This window comes from Ahaetulla prasina, chromosome 1, assembly GCF_028640845.1.
Source record: "Ahaetulla prasina isolate Xishuangbanna chromosome 1, ASM2864084v1, whole genome shotgun sequence".
Lineage (NCBI taxonomy): Eukaryota > Metazoa > Chordata > Lepidosauria > Squamata > Colubridae > Ahaetulla > Ahaetulla prasina.
In genome coordinates, this window is record NC_080539.1 from 54,719,385 (window position 1) to 54,735,228 (window position 15,844).

The window sequence follows — 15,844 nt, forward strand, 5'->3', positions numbered from 1 at the left end:
CTCCATTGAACATTTTGCTTTTAAGCAATAGCAACTTCTTCATTCCTGTGAGGCAAGATCATCCTTTGAAAACAAGGAAATGGCTAAATTTATATTTTTACATTGTTCTTTATATACATATTTAGTGTATTTGGGAAGAGGAGGGACAACAGATATTTCTCCTGCTAATATAAAAGTTTTTTTCCATGTAGTATTTTTCATCACAATAAAAAAGTTTGCTTTGTTAGTACTTTTAACAACAACAAAATCCCTCAAAACATTCAGAATCTTACTTCTTACATTATCTCTAACAGCTGTCAATTCTTAAATTTGTAAAATATCTAGAATACTTTCAATTAAAATAATCATAAAGTAGAATTTAAGAATGAAGTATAAATCAGTCCTAAACAGTATTTACTGGGTCACAATATATACTATTTTACACATTTAAAGAGGTTTGTTGCAGGGAAGCCATTACTTGAAACAGGCAACTGCTTCAATGACAGTTTCCATTCCGGTCTCCTTGTTTTCCTATTAAAATGAAGGAAAAATATGTTATTATAAGTATATTACAAGGATATTCCCTAAGGTAATAATCAGCTAGATAAATCTGGAAATAGGGGTTTCTTTGTGCTCTCTGAGCTTGGCTGTTTTCTTGCAGATGTTTCATTATCCAAGCAAGCTAATATTATCAGTGCTAGTGAGGAATGGGGTTTCCTTTAGTTTATATTCCAATGGATTGCCAATATTGGTGGGAGTAGTCTTGGAGGTTCTTTGTTTGGGCTGTTTATTGTTAGCTTGTTTGACAGTTCCTTGATTGGAGTATTGTTTACTTCTTGATTGTTGATTTGATGTTAATCTTGGAGTTAATCTATGCTCCAAGTCCACACGGAGAAGAACCTCCAAGAACCACTCTCAACAACACTATTAGGGCAAACCAGTAGAATATAAAGAATGAGAATGAACCCCACTCTTTACTAGCACTGATGATGTTAACTAGTTTGGGTAATGAAACATCTTCAAGAAAACAACCAAGCTCATTTCAACCCTGAGCTACAAATATTCTTTATTGGCAATCTGGAAGTATTAAAAATTTAAGGGTCTTTAGGACTGTGCTATCGTAACATTAGTTATTGTGACTGAGTCATTATGTTTCTTATACACAGTTCTACAATCTCACAAGTTTAATACAAAATAATTTGAAATAATGATTTCTTTTTATATTTTTAAAATTTTCTTTCCCATACGTCACCTTCCTGTTTATAATTGTATTAATAACAGTCACTGTGATTAAATTGCAACAAAATAAAGTACTCTGGATGAGTTAGAAAATTCAACATATCTACTAATTTCTAGGGAGTATAAAATTGTGAGGAAAGTATTTAATATAATCCATTAAAGCCTGCTGGGAAATCATCTTCTATTAAAAAAATTTAATTCCCTGCTATCTGAAGGAATCATCCTCAATTCCAACATATTAGAAATCCCCCAATGATCATCCACCAATTTAAAAAGTACAAGTGAAAATATTTTTAATAAAACTCACATCTTCTGGCAATGCTTTTACTAATTCACTATGAGCCATGGGTCTGATGCTCAGCTGGTGAATAATCTCTCGTTTTATTTCATCTGTAGCATTAATCTGCCCAATTCCTGGAGTAAATCTCTCTCCTATAAAACAAATCAATAATTTCAGTAAGCACTGATCAATTTCATTTTATGCATATGCTGAACAAAACTACAGAAGTGACTATTTTTTCCAGTACAATATCTGAAGAGATATTCATATTGTCATATAACAAGATGTGAGGATTGTGTCATGATTATAAACAACCCCAAAATAATTTTATTTTATCAAGGAGCATAAGAAGTGGAAATAACTGTACTCTTTAACATTTAAAATTGTAGGTTAATGAACTAATTAATGAATTAATCTAAACATCTATAAATAGGACTTCTAACTATAATTAGAATTAATCCATAAAATTAATCAGTAGGTATTAACTGAAAAAGCATAAACTCACCAACAATAATTATAATTAGGTGTAACATTTCTTCAATGAGAGTATTATTTTGCTGAACCATATCCTGAAAGAAACAAGGACTAAAATGTGTTAGAAGCACTTACAGATATTTTCACATTAAGATATAAGAGTTTGTAATTTATTTGTAATGCATTTTTTAAAGCTTTGAAACTATATCTTCAATTGCTCATGTTGTACCTTATTGGTATTTTCGGAACTGAACCTTTTGCCATAATCCGGAGTACTAAATATCTGATAAAGTTCAAAGCGACACAGCATCATCATCAAAAAGTGGTTTGGATCCATCATAGATACACCTGTCTATTAAAAAAAAGGAAGTATAGATAAAGATAACAGAATGATATAAACTTATTTAGAAACATTGCACTATTGGCCATACTCACATATAAAATTTGTCTTCTTTTATAAATACAAATACGTCATACAATAGTTGCATATGAAGCAGCATGAATCTTCATATTATAGCCCTTTCTAAACCTTTTTAACTATAATATCCCTTTCAAGCACAAACAGCATATTGAATATTTGTTTTCCAAAGTTTTGTACTTTTAAAAAATACTGGTTTTATCGGAATATATTAACATATAACTTTTTCTGGTCTCAAAAGGGAAGGTACATTGAAAAAAACCTTGACTATATAATATTTTTTAAAAACTCTTTTAAAGAACACAGGTGTCTTAGTGACATCTCAAGGTACATCTAAGGATTATTCAAACAAAAATATTACCTGGAGCATTACAATGTCTTTATCAAACATTTCTCTTCTGCATTTTACGTTATGATAGTAGTATATCTGAAAGAGAAAGTTTACAGAGTTTGATATATGTTTCAATTTGGATTCTGATCTAAAACTACTTTACATTCCATTTTGCTGACAAAATTTCTCAGATTCATCAAAATCTTGACTTCACAAGAACAAGAACAGTTAAAGAGATTTACCATATAACCTGGGAATCTTCTTGCAGACTCTGATAAAGTAAAAAGGGGGTTTTCTCACATGATTTTCACCAGCTGCATTCTGCACTTTTGGAGGCAAATGGAGGCAAGCTTAGGAGAATGTCAATGTCTCTCTGTGTGAGAAGATGATGCCTGTAGTCCTGAAGAAATCAGCCATTTTTTACAACTATTTTTCTGTCTCCAACCTTCACTATAGTAACTAAGAGGATCATGGGAGTTCAGCTACAGAATGCAGTGGAGGAAATGGATTATCTACTTAATATATTTATAATCTGTTACTATTACCACTCTTTCAGTCATAATTCAAGGATTGGCATGCAACAGAAATGATACTAGTGGATGACTTCTATCAGGATCTAGACTCCCCAGCCCCCCTGATTCTCTTAGATCTGTCAGCAACTCTCAGTACCATAAATCATGAAATTTTGATGGACCACTCTTGATGATTGGAGGAACTATTCTACAGTAATTCTTCCTTGTGGGCAGTTCTGCTCAGTGGTAACTAAGTAGTGGTAGGTGAGTTTGACTTAGTGGTTTCATTTTTGTGGAGTGCCTCACAGCTTGGTCCTTTGTCCCATTACCTCAATCTACATAATACCATTGGAGAGGTAGTCCACTGGCTTGGGTTGTAGTACCATCAATATGCTCATGATGCTCAAAATTGTACACTGCCACTCCAGGCCATACTAATGATGCTGTGAAAGTCTTGAACCTGTGTCTAGAGGCTGAGGACACAAGGAAACAGGTTGAAAATGCATCCATGCGAGATAAATTTATTGTTTGTTCATTGACAACGTTGGTCAACTCCATTACTTTCTCTCAAAATATCTAAAGGAGAAGGTCTACCAGTTGGAAGTCTCTTGGACTCAGGGCTAGTAGATTGGAAGACAGAAGCCATGGCCTAGAGTGCTACTTCCAAGCCTTGGACATTGTGCCATTTGGGGTCCTATAAGGTCTTCTTAATATTTTCATAGTAAAACTCATGCTGTCATCATATGTGATTATAATGCACTCTCAAGTTGAAGATCATTTGGAAATTGATAAAGAATGCACTGGCTTGCTTATTATACATGAGTTTTAGGCCCCCCATTCCAATAAATTTCCAGATGTGATCTGGTTTTTACCAGAATGTCTTGTATGTATCTATAGAGTCACCTTTTCCTATAGAATATGTACACTTATCTTTGGATCCAGTACATTTATCTTTGGAAAAGCTCTTAATTATAGCCCCTTTTTCATGAAATGAGAGGAACTCAGGGCTGAAAGTACGGTTTTCTGTTGCAGAAAATAGTTGGAATGTCTGTTTTTGCCAAAAATGCACTCATTTTTGCCTGCAGAGTGCTTCTGGGGGCCTGGGAGGGCAAAATGATGCGCGGAGGGCTTGGGAACCCAAAAACTGGTTCATTTTTAGCAAAAATGGGCCGTGCAAAACACTGCAGAGTGCTTCTGAGCGCCTGGGCAGGTGACAACCTGTAAGTTTAGGTGAATCTTATAGTCAGGTGCATCTTATAGTCCGAAAAATACAGTAATCCACTTCATCCGCAGTCATCTGCAGCTGCCATGCAACCACCTTTTACACAACCATACCCAAAAATAAGAGGTTAAAGTCTGACAGACTCAAAAGCTGTCCAGACTGGTTGGGTCAAGCAATGGCCCCTTCAGGAGAGGGTGCACCACCACCTCCTTGAAAAACGATGGGACCACTCCTTACTTAAGTAATTAGTAACCACCTCCCAAACCCAACTGTGTCTCCTCCAGGCAACCACTTAGCCAGCTACATGGCTAACATGGAACACTGGGATGGTCAAACTAGCAGCTGCAAAGGCCCTCTTTACATCTTCAGGTGCAATGAGATCAAACTCCCCTCAGATAACCTTACAATATTTAGTCCTGTAACCTCCACTGTCACTGGCCTAAAGCTAGAGTCCAATGCAGAACAAATGCAAGAGACTTCGTCTGCAAAGTACACAGCATATTCCTCATGGTGACCCTATAGATTAAATCCTTTTGGTCTATGGTATTTGTCATAGGCTAGAAACCAGGAATTTGTGAGTTTTAGCTCTGCCTTGGGCATGAAAGCCAGCTGGGTGGCTTTGGGTCAGTCATGCTTTCTCACCTCACCTCACCTCACCTCACCTAGTTGTTGTTGTTGTGGGGAAAATAGTAGGGGAAAGGAATATTAGGGATGTTTGCCATCTTGAGTTATTTATAAAAAATAATAAAGTTGAGATAAAAAAATGTACCACAGCTTCCAGAGGTGATTAAAACTTCATATATTTATTATCAAAATTCAGTGTCACACATATTGAATGCAACATACATACAAATAAATAAACAAGCTTTTTGAGTTCAAGAAAACTACCCTTGATAAACACATTTAGGAAAACATATAAAATAATCAGATCACAGATTTAAAATTAATCATTTATGCAGAGCACTTTACTCTTTAGCAATAAGGAAATCAAACTGTTCTATGGTTCTCAGGTGAAAGAGAAAGATTAAATAATTTTTTTCCCATTCAGAACTTACCTGATTAACAAGTGAAAATCCATTTCTCCGCCACATTCCAGCATGAACTTGGGCGCAAAGAACTAGACATCGCAGGGGATGTTCTATTAACATAGGAGGACTAAGTTCACTCTGTATCGGTTGAAGATAAACACAAAACTCAATGTATTTGTTTTATGTTTTTAAACAGCATTCAAAAATTCATTTCCATGTTATAGCTAATGGTTCACTGGATTCTAGGCACTGTCACCTCTGGATCTCCTCAATTAACTGTTCAGTTTTGTTTTGTTTTAAACTAAAACATCATAGTCATAGAGGTTTATTAACATAATATTACTCACCATTGGTAGTTGTTCTGGAAACTTGTATGCTACTTCTGTTTTGCTCAAAAGTGCATGCAGACCTATATTAAATACAAAAATGCATTCTGTTGATTATATTACAGTATTTATTTACTGTATCTAGATAGTACCAGAATCCCCAAAACACTCCTAATGCTTTGAAATTTGATCAATAAAATAGTGTAATGTAGTATGAAATGTAAAAACCACAAAATATCTGCCACTTTAATTAATTAAAAACAATGTTATGTTTCAATTATAGATTATGGGTTAAATATCTATGAAACGCTGGTCTTCACTATCTTTCTAAATACTATGAGAGAAGGTGTCAACTGGATCTTTTTGTGTAGACTATTCCACAAGATTGAAACCATAACAGAAAAACTTATATTCTTCCATACGCATTTAAAATAAAATGGGATCTGTAACAATTCTGCTTGGGACAAAAGAAGACTGTCTTGGAAATATCTAGTACTGAGCCATGAAAGCTTTATAAATTAAAAACCATCATTTTGGACAGCTTTTGGAAGTCTGTTGATAGGCAGTGTGGCATCCAAAGAATCAATGTCACATAACTGTAATTATCAATAAAGAAACTGCTCTCTTATCAGTCAGGAAGTTGCTATATTTTATAGCAAACGTAGTTTCAAAGGCGGTTTTCAATAGCAGCCACTTTTAGAAGCCAGAGATTATTACAATGTGAGCTAGTGCCATAAGGCAGTTTCCAATTTCAAAAAAGGTTGCAACTAATGCACCAGTTGCAGCCTCTACCTGCTGATTAAGCAGTAACCATGAGACTAGGACAACTGCCAAATTACAGACTTGCTTCTTCAAAGGAGCATGACTCTGTCCAGAATCACAACCAGAAGTGACAGAAAGCCAGTTCATTTCTGGACATTCATCAACATTGACTTGGAGAGATTCAATTTCAGTTTGTTCTTTGCCATCCAGTTTCTCAGTCTCCAGACACTGGATCAAGGCTTCTACAGCATCACCAGAGTGGTGATGAGCAGATGACCTTTTTCAGAGTTTTCAAATAGCTGTTGAAGAGCATGGGAAAGAGGGATGAATCTTTCAGCACCACACATGTAAGCAAATGGCAGATCAACTTCTCCTCTCCCACAATCACAAATTAAAATTGCCTACTTAGTGAAATGCTGAAACATTGTAATATGGTGATACAATTATCATTATTCTTAAGTTACCCAGAAGGCTATTATAATAAATGGTAAATAAGGCCGATGACAGATTTAAAACAGCCAAGAAAGGAGCATTCCCCAATTCAGGTCCAAAAAAGTAATCAGGAAGAGCAATTACATTACTAGAGTAAGTTATTTTCAAAACTGGTACAGGTGTGGATCCTAGGAAAAGTCGAATCTGTTTAAAGAGTGGCAGATAGGTGCTACATTCTTACTCCAGATATTACCACCAGTCTGGGCAGAACACTAGCCAAGTATTATATGAACTTAAATTACTTTTATGAGGATGAAAACTTACACCACATTATTGGAATGTTATAACGTTGCTTTTAGACTCAGCTTGTGAGATTTTCAACCTTTACAATCAAAGACAATTACAGTGTGCATTTATAGCGCATGGTCTGTCTTGAGAAGCAACCAGTTTATGGCTTGCCTATGATTACAAAACTGACAGACTGACATACTATTGACATATTATAGACTGAATCTTGGCCTTGCTAGGGCATGATAAGCAACATAATTTCTGGGCAAGCCTCACACCAAGATTACAAAAAATATAGCCTGGCAACCATGCAAGCACTTTTGTGGTTTCAATATTTCCCACATCCACAAAGTGGATGGAATAAAAATTTTGGGAAAAGTTTTTGCATTTTAGGGGGAAAATATAATTGCTTAACCAATCCAATTTATCTAATAAAAGAATCTTATAGATGTCCATTTTTAAAGTATGGATTTGAACTGCTACCCAAAACCTTTTGTGACAAACAGAAGTGGATAGCACTCCTTATAGTATATAAGATTTAGCTACATCTAAAATATAGTGCATTATATCTATTATGTGTACGTGTATATATGTATATGTAAATATGTCTATATATGTGTGTATATATATGTTTACACAACAGTGATAAGTTGCTATAATGGTAAGAATAGTTGAATTTGAACCTGACAATATCAAAGAAACACAGTTTCATACAGCTTACTAGCTCTTGTCTTTGTTGTGAAGTGAATTCACTTCATTTCTCACTCACAAAGATAGCAAGCGAAAGACAAAATTTGTGTTGTAATTATGAAAACAAACCATATTAAAAATTAACCACCAAATCAACTAAGCAATTTAGGTCTTACCTGCAAGTAAACGGGAAACGGGAAGATGAATGCTAACTTTTTCCTGAGAAACACAGTATCTAATAGTTTCAACTGAATGTCCACACATGCTGAGTTCAATAGGTTGTTCTCCATCAGTAAAACCACAGTGGCATTGCATCAAAGCAGTCAAAGATTTCTTATATGCTTCAATAAGCACTTTTTCCTATAAAGATTAATTATATTTACAGAAAACACAGCTCTTAAAATTGTAACAAAATTATCATGCATTTTTAATCAAGATAAACAAGTGAAAAATTGCATCAAGGTAAAATTTATCTAACCTATTTAAAGTGTGTTCCAAAAACTGTTCAACTATATTACAGTAGGCAGCACGAGGTATACAATTCCATCTTATAAAGAAAACTTTAGTGGCAGAAACAAGAACATAGGAAGCGCATATAAGACACTTTAATTTCTGATTTTATTTATCTCCAAATAAGAGAAAAAAGTACTGTGAGGGAAAGCTTTCTATTCTAGGATTCAGGGTCTCCTTTGCAATGGGAGCTATGGTATTTATGATAAAATATCCTAGAAGAACATAGGATATTTTATCATTTATTTATTTATTTATTTATTTATTTATTTATCAAACTTCTATACCGCCCTTCTCCCGAAGGACTCAGGGCGGTGTACAGCCTTCATTTAAAACAATTAATATACATATTAAAATAACAATTAAAAAACTTATTCAATAAAAGGCCAAATTAAAACCGTCGATTGACCATAAAAATACCCAATAAAATTACCATTAAAAGTTTAAAATATAAATTTAAAATTTAAAAATCAGGCCAGTCCCGCTTGTATAAATAAATAAGTTTTCAGTTCCCGGCGGAAGGTCCGAAGGTCAGGCAATTGGCGTAAACCGGGGGGAAGTTCGTTCCAGAGAGTAGGTGCTCCCACAGAGAAGGACCTTCCCCTGGGGGCCGCCAGCCGACACTGCTTGGCGGACGGCACCCTGAGAAGACCCTCTCTGTGAGAGCGTACGGGTCGGTGGGAGGCATGTGGAAACTCTAGAGTTTCACTCTAGAGCAGGCTTCTAGAAAGTAGAGAAGATGGCCTTGATGAAAGAGCTCACTAGACTTTGTTTGCATCCCAATTAAGTGAGTCCTCATTAGTACAATTAATTTTCTGAATTGCACTCTACCTTTTTTTATACATTATACCCGTTAATCTTGTGGTTCTTCATATGTGCTATGACCATTCCATGTATGGCTATATAAACAATGGTACTTGCAAGAAGACTGAAGTGTAAGACTGAAGTATATGGAGTGTCTCTTTCTAAAAAAAACCCTAGTGATTATGAATTTTAGATCTTTTCCTTACATACAATGATTTCCTGCCGTGTCTGAAGCTATCAAAACTATTCTTGTTTCTTTAAAAAAATGCATCCAGCCATATTCACATTTAGGATACCATTTTAAGAGGTAGGCAAAAAAAGTGAAACTGGAATATTTTTCATTGTATTAGTTTGCTCAAATATTAAGATTTACCTCAGCAAAATTTATATTTCTAAATAATTGATCATTTGTTATCCACAGAATCAGCTACAATAGTATGAATTTCATCCAATCCATTCTGTCCATCTCTGATTCATCTGTGCCTCTGTGCTAATGACAGATCTTTTTTAACTGCCCAAGTTTTCAATTAATAAAATAGGGGGAATTTCTCCTTTAATTTATTCCCTGTTCTAAAGAACCTCAAAATTATCCAAAGAAAATTAGAGAGGGAGCACAAAACTGTAGCTACAAATAGGTATAACTCACAGTAACTTTTGCATCAAATAATTAATCTCATACTAATGAGCACCCACTTTTCCTTTTATTCCTTTTGAAATACACCGTAGCCCAGACCTGAAGATTGTGTGTTAATTTACCGTATTTTAGTCCAATGTTTCCTGCTTAAAAATCATGGACATTTGAGCTTCCATTTTAAACAACACAATCTTACTGATACAAATCATATAAAGAAATCTTGAGGGTTCTTTATTGCCCTCATTCATATTTGAAACATTTTAACAACTTACATCTAAAGCACACCAATCTTGCATCATTGAGATAACATGTGTTAATTTCATCTGCAGTGTGAATGCAGCTTCCCACTCTGGTTCCATTTCAATATGCTGTCCTACTTGGCGAGTTATTGGATCCATACCCTTCAGACACAGATGAAAACAACAAAAAAGTATTAATGCTAAGACCCAGCAAGTCTTTGCCTAGTGAATGTCTAGAGCCAAGATAGAAAAATGGCTGCCTGTAGTTTGCTCATTCTAATTTCATTTGTGATGGAAGAACTAGGCAAACCTGCAATGCTGAAAAATTATATCCATTACAATTCTGGTTCACCACCTCATAGCTACTAGCATCTCACTCCATAAGGTTCAACAATTCTTCACAAGAAAATCTTAATTAATAAAGAGGACTGTAGAAAAATTAGCTTTACTGAAACTCTATTCTATCCCAAAGAACCCTAATGTAAAAGGTATTGGCAATGTGACAATTATATGAAAAACAATTTGCACTATCTCGTTTGTAATCATGCAATTGATATGATACAATGTTTGTAAATTACTTACTTGCATACACCTCAGCAATTCCAAGAAGACATCAAAGCCATCTAGAAATTTTTGCCTCAGCTGATCTGACCACTCAATTGGCTTGCTTATCAACACATACCTACATACGGCAGAAATAAATTTGCAGGCTGATTTTTGTATTTACATAAAATATATATTTGTGTGATTTTTAAAAACCTTACTTACTTTAAATCCAGAATCAGGCTTTGGACTCGTCGGAATTTGAATGCCTGTAGTGCAGTATACCGTTCAAACTGAAATCTCCCCTGTATATCTCTATGTCGTAAATGATCCATAAATGTTGAGATTATAGTAGTCAGGAGATTCTCTTCTACAATTAACATTCTTGCCTATAGCAAAAGTACATTTTAAAGTGTGTTTTAATCAAAGAAGTTGCAGAAACAATTATTTGTACGTCAAATGCAATTCTTTTCAGCACCAAATGGCAAATAGTTCCTGAATCATCATGTTCCAAGATAATTAAAGGAAGGATTGGATAAATTGTTAGAAACCCATGCATCTAAAAATTTTACATTTAAATAAGGATACCATTATTCTGAAACTTTGCATCATAGTTAAAATCATCTATTAAGAATGAACATCTGTGGGTTAAGTACTCTAATCTCATGAATAGTGATCACATTCATTTTTTAGAATTGCTTATAACATGAACAACATACAAATTTGCTGAAGCTATGTCACATTCAAATTATCTCAACAGCACACATTTTTGCAAAGTGCGCTGTTGAGATAATTTCAGAGGATCCACCCTTATTTCTCCAAAATATGAATAGAATCAAGTTGCAAGACAGTTTTCTAATATTGAGTTCCATCCCTAGCCAATGCAGGTACAAAAATCAAAGTGTCTCAGACAGATGTTTAGCCTCCACTTTGATACATCTATCTCCTGGTTTCACTGCTGAACAGCTTTTATATTAGTGGAGTAAACAATAGAGCAGTCAAGCAGAATTTATTTCTATGTAACTTCAAATGACTATTTCTGTCCTATAGTCTAAGACAGGGTATGCATTTCCTTCACTAAAAGACTGTTCTTGGTTTTGTATAGTACAATGGTTCCCAAATGTTCCCCTTTCTTAAAAACGATTGAGGACTCCAAATGGCTTTTGTTTATATGGACTATATCTATCAATATTTAATATTAGAAATTAAAAATATTTTTATTTGACTTCACCGACCCCCTGACTTGAGACCCCCCAAGAGGTCCATAAATCACATTTTGAAACTCAATCGTATAGCAAAGTATAGATCACACTCTAAACGTGGTAAACTTTAAAAACATATTATTACATTACTAATATTGTAATAAAAAACAATTTCTCTTCTTTCAGTCATAGTATTGGTTTTTTTTAAAAAAATGGAAGATAAAGAGAAGCATTAGAGAAAAATGGGGGATAACTGAAGGGGGGAAGGGAAGATGGGTAATCCTTACAAGACATAATGGAAAGTATTTATAGTTTTGCCAGTAGAGAAAGTGATTTGATTGATAAGGTCAAAGGGAGAAGGACAATTCTTAGATTAAGTCCACTATTGAGGTGGACACATGGGCTCTGAAGATATGAGTGAAGCCAAGAAAATTAGGAGATGGAATTCGAAAATCAAATTCAGAAGGTTTGATTCAGAGAAAGGAATTCCTCATATTACAAATACAAATTTATTTATACCACAGATGTGAGAAGCACATACTAAATAAAACTCAAAATCATCAAATTGGAAATGACACACACTAAATTTGATGTTTCAGTAATAAATAAAATTAGAGAGGCCAGTGATTATCTGACAATATTCAGACTATGAGAGCGTATTAAAGAACAAAGTGGCAATGAAATTAAAATGGAAATGGTTAAAGCTCACTAGAATTTAAGAAATGAAAGGATCATATCTATAAAAATGTGAAGGAAACGCAATGAAGAAGTTGGACTGGAAAAAGTTGGATAAAGAATTTGGGCACAAAATATGGAGAGAAAGATAAAAGTAAAGATAAAACATGGTGAACAATCAGAAAAACATAACAGCATGTGAGCTGGGAGGGAGGGGGAGAAAAGATTCAGAAGTTTTAGTATGCTGTATGTACCTAGATGACCCATTTATTGGACTCATATTTTGGAGTTAAAGATGATATCTTCTTCTGTGCATCTGGCTTTGTGCCTAAGACAGGACCAGAACTCATAGCCTCTTAGTTTCTAGTTTAGTGCCTTAACCACAACCAACACATACTGGCTCCTTTTTTCCCCACTCTACAGATTATGATTTTGTTACAGATTTTGTCTTCTTTAATCATTAAATTATGTAAGAATCAGTATTTAGGATTCCAAACATAATAATACATTATATCACTATTAGATTTAAGTGGCCTTCAGAGCAAACAGAAGGTTTCATTCAACATTAAAATACTTACAAGAGAAGGTACTGTGAATATCTGCACCGAGAGGTCAGCAATTGAATACTCTCTGTCGTGGTCATCTTTCACATAATCATTCTGCAATCGCTCATAATTCTATTAAGAAGAAGGCAAAAAGGCAAAAAGTGCCAACTATCAGTTTTAAAAAAAGATAGCACTACTCACCAGAGTAGGTACAGTGAAGAGCTGAACAGAGAGAGCAGTCACCGACACTGGCCGCTCATGATCATCCTCCATAAAATCTCTCTGCAACTGCCGATAATTCTAAACAACAAGGGGAAATTCACCTCTAATCTGCACTGATTGGATGTTTTGTCTAAATTTCATATTTGTGATGGAAAACTATGTCCTAAGACTGGCAACTGTTTATATCCCAAATTACTAAACTATGGCTAAGGGGACACTTGTAGCAACAATAGGAAATTAAATACAAATACAAAATGTATCCATTGTTATAGGAAACATTTCTGGATTCAATCAATATTTAAAGTAAATTGATGGAGTTGTGCAATATATAGAAATCTTTTTTACAATATATAACTAGAATACTTACGAGTTAATGGAAAATTGAAAATTATTAGTCCAATTCAATTCAAGGCCACTTAAATAACATGGTATTTATTAAGAGAAGTTGCATAATAATTCAACCAACTAATGAAATGCCACCTTTTTATCTTGCATATCAAAAATGCCTCATAAAAATTGAATCATTATTTATTCTACTAGGTTAGGGGTATTCTATATCATAGGAGGCAAGTTATTCTAAAGGGAGAGATAGCTACTGAGAAGAACTACCATTTACTCATCTGGGATGGTGATCCTTCAGAGACTACAAGGGGCGATCTCAAACTAGATAAGAAAACTATTCTATACACATTTGGGGGTCAAATTATGTAGAGTACTTTGAATCTGATCTAGAATCATATTTGCAATCATTGCGGTAATCACAACAGAGATGTAATACTAATTTATTTGTTACTTCTAGTTAATGGACTGGTAAACTTGTGGAAGCTAACAAGTCATTGTTGCAAGGGTCTCCTGATTCTAAAAGGCTCACAGCTGGCTTTTGCCTGCTGCTGTAGCAGGTGCTGTAAATCTTAAGGGACTCCCAAACCATGGATGATTTTCTATATGAAAGTGCAACTTCACCCAGAGTCAAAGTTGGAACTGGAACCAAGCCAGATCAATAATAATATAAAGAATTTGTAACTGAAAATTACTCACTCTGGCAAACCGGAAAGCAAACAGTTTCTTGTATTTCAAATCCATAAGTAGGCTGCTCATGAATAACTGATGATAAACACTTCTAGCTCCTGGGGGTGAAGAAGGGAAGTGTAAGGAAAAAATACATACTAAATGTCAACTTGCATGAGAACAGTCTATTAAAAAATAATAGTAAATCCTAAATAACACATTTTTACGTTTTTACACTATGAAACTATTATGTAACATATGGCCCTCTAAAATAGCAGCCCCCAATCTTTTGGGCACCAGGGGCCAGTTCTGTGGAGAGGTTTTTACGCAGATTGGAGGGAGTGGGTTGTGTACTGGCTGCATCCCATAGATGGGGCTTCATTTGTTTGCGCAGCTCGGTTTCTGACATGCCACGGTCCAGTGCTGGTCCACAAAATGGGGGCTGGGGACCCCTGCTCTAAAATAACACATTAATGCGAAATGCTTACTAGAAAAAATAGGGAAAATAATTGAGACATTTTAAAATAAGAAATGTTGGTAAAAGGTTGTAGATAGTATATGGACTATTATAGGAAATGAATATTTGTCAAAATGAGTGAAAAGGGCTGTATGTATATATGAGAATGTTTCTGCCCATTTTGTAATATGTTACTTGGCAATGGAACAGCGGTCAAATATTTGACCGGAAGTTATGAGGATTTCTACACTGAGCAGGGTGCTGGCTGAGAAAACCTGAAAGGTTCACCTAATCCTATGATTAATTATGTGTATCAAAAGAAGCATAAAAGAAGCAGTGGAAATGAGTTACCTAAGAACCTTGTGAAGCTAAAATAAGAAAAGGGCTATGAATGAATGAATATTTAATTTATGATGACTATGAAGAAAGTTTCACTGAAGCGGTCTGGTCATAATGAGAAAAATAATTATTGGAAATCTATACAGTTATATGAAAGAGGAGTGACTGGGTTGAAAGGAAGGTTGAAAGAAAAGTTGTGCCTGTATGACATTAAAAGGTTTCACAGAAAGAGGTTTATAGAACAAGAAGTAAAGTATATATATATGAATTAATTTCAGAATATGGTGGAAGCAAGGATGTTTGATAAGCAGAGATGGATATGGAGAGGTATAGTGAATAATGTAGATATAATAAAGTTTTAGGTTTCCTTTTATCTCCCACCTTATTTTTGTTTACTGAATTACTTCTTACTTTTTTCTGTGCTTTATGTTGCTTACTCAGGTGATGAGCATATATTTAACAGAATAACAGATTGGAAGGTACTATGGAAGTCTTCTAGCTGTGGTAGCTCAGTGTTAGAAAGCAGTACTGCAGGCTAACTCTGCCGACTGCCAGAAGTTCAATCCTGACTGGCTCAAGGTTGACTCAGCCTTCCATCCTTCTGAGATCAGTAAAATAAGGACCCAGATTGTTGGGGGCAATATGCTGACTGTAAATCACTTAGAAAGGGCTGTAAAGCACTGTG

At 34.8% G+C, this 15,844-nt stretch overlaps 1 protein-coding gene across 8 annotated transcripts in view; it reads right to left on the reverse strand.

Annotated features, from left to right (window-relative positions):
* Nucleotides 1–15,844, reverse strand: part of UBR2 (ubiquitin protein ligase E3 component n-recognin 2) — a 73,900-nt gene that overhangs the window by 39,072 nt on the left and 18,984 nt on the right. For 5 of the 8 annotated variants that reach the window (XM_058165266.1, XM_058165263.1, XM_058165262.1 and 2 more), the window contains 13 exons: nucleotides 14,394–14,482; nucleotides 13,167–13,265; nucleotides 10,937–11,100; nucleotides 10,751–10,850; nucleotides 10,202–10,330; nucleotides 8,158–8,341; nucleotides 5,831–5,892; nucleotides 5,511–5,621; nucleotides 2,752–2,817; nucleotides 2,202–2,324; nucleotides 2,004–2,067; nucleotides 1,526–1,650; nucleotides 458–510 (listed from right to left, as the gene is read on the reverse strand). In XM_058165266.1, coding sequence (XP_058021249.1) covers nucleotides 458–510; nucleotides 1,526–1,650; nucleotides 2,004–2,067; nucleotides 2,202–2,324; nucleotides 2,752–2,817; nucleotides 5,511–5,621; nucleotides 5,831–5,892; nucleotides 8,158–8,341; nucleotides 10,202–10,330; nucleotides 10,751–10,850; nucleotides 10,937–11,100; nucleotides 13,167–13,265; nucleotides 14,394–14,482 — 1,369 coding nt within the window. Of the gene's footprint in view, nucleotides 1–457; nucleotides 511–1,525; nucleotides 1,651–2,003; nucleotides 2,068–2,201; nucleotides 2,325–2,751; nucleotides 2,818–5,510; nucleotides 5,622–5,830; nucleotides 5,893–8,157; nucleotides 8,342–10,201; nucleotides 10,331–10,750; nucleotides 10,851–10,936; nucleotides 11,101–13,166; nucleotides 13,266–13,334; nucleotides 13,434–14,393; nucleotides 14,483–15,844 lie in introns of all 8 variants that reach the window. The other 3 variants (XM_058165265.1, XM_058165260.1, XM_058165259.1) reach the window with 1 other exon arrangement.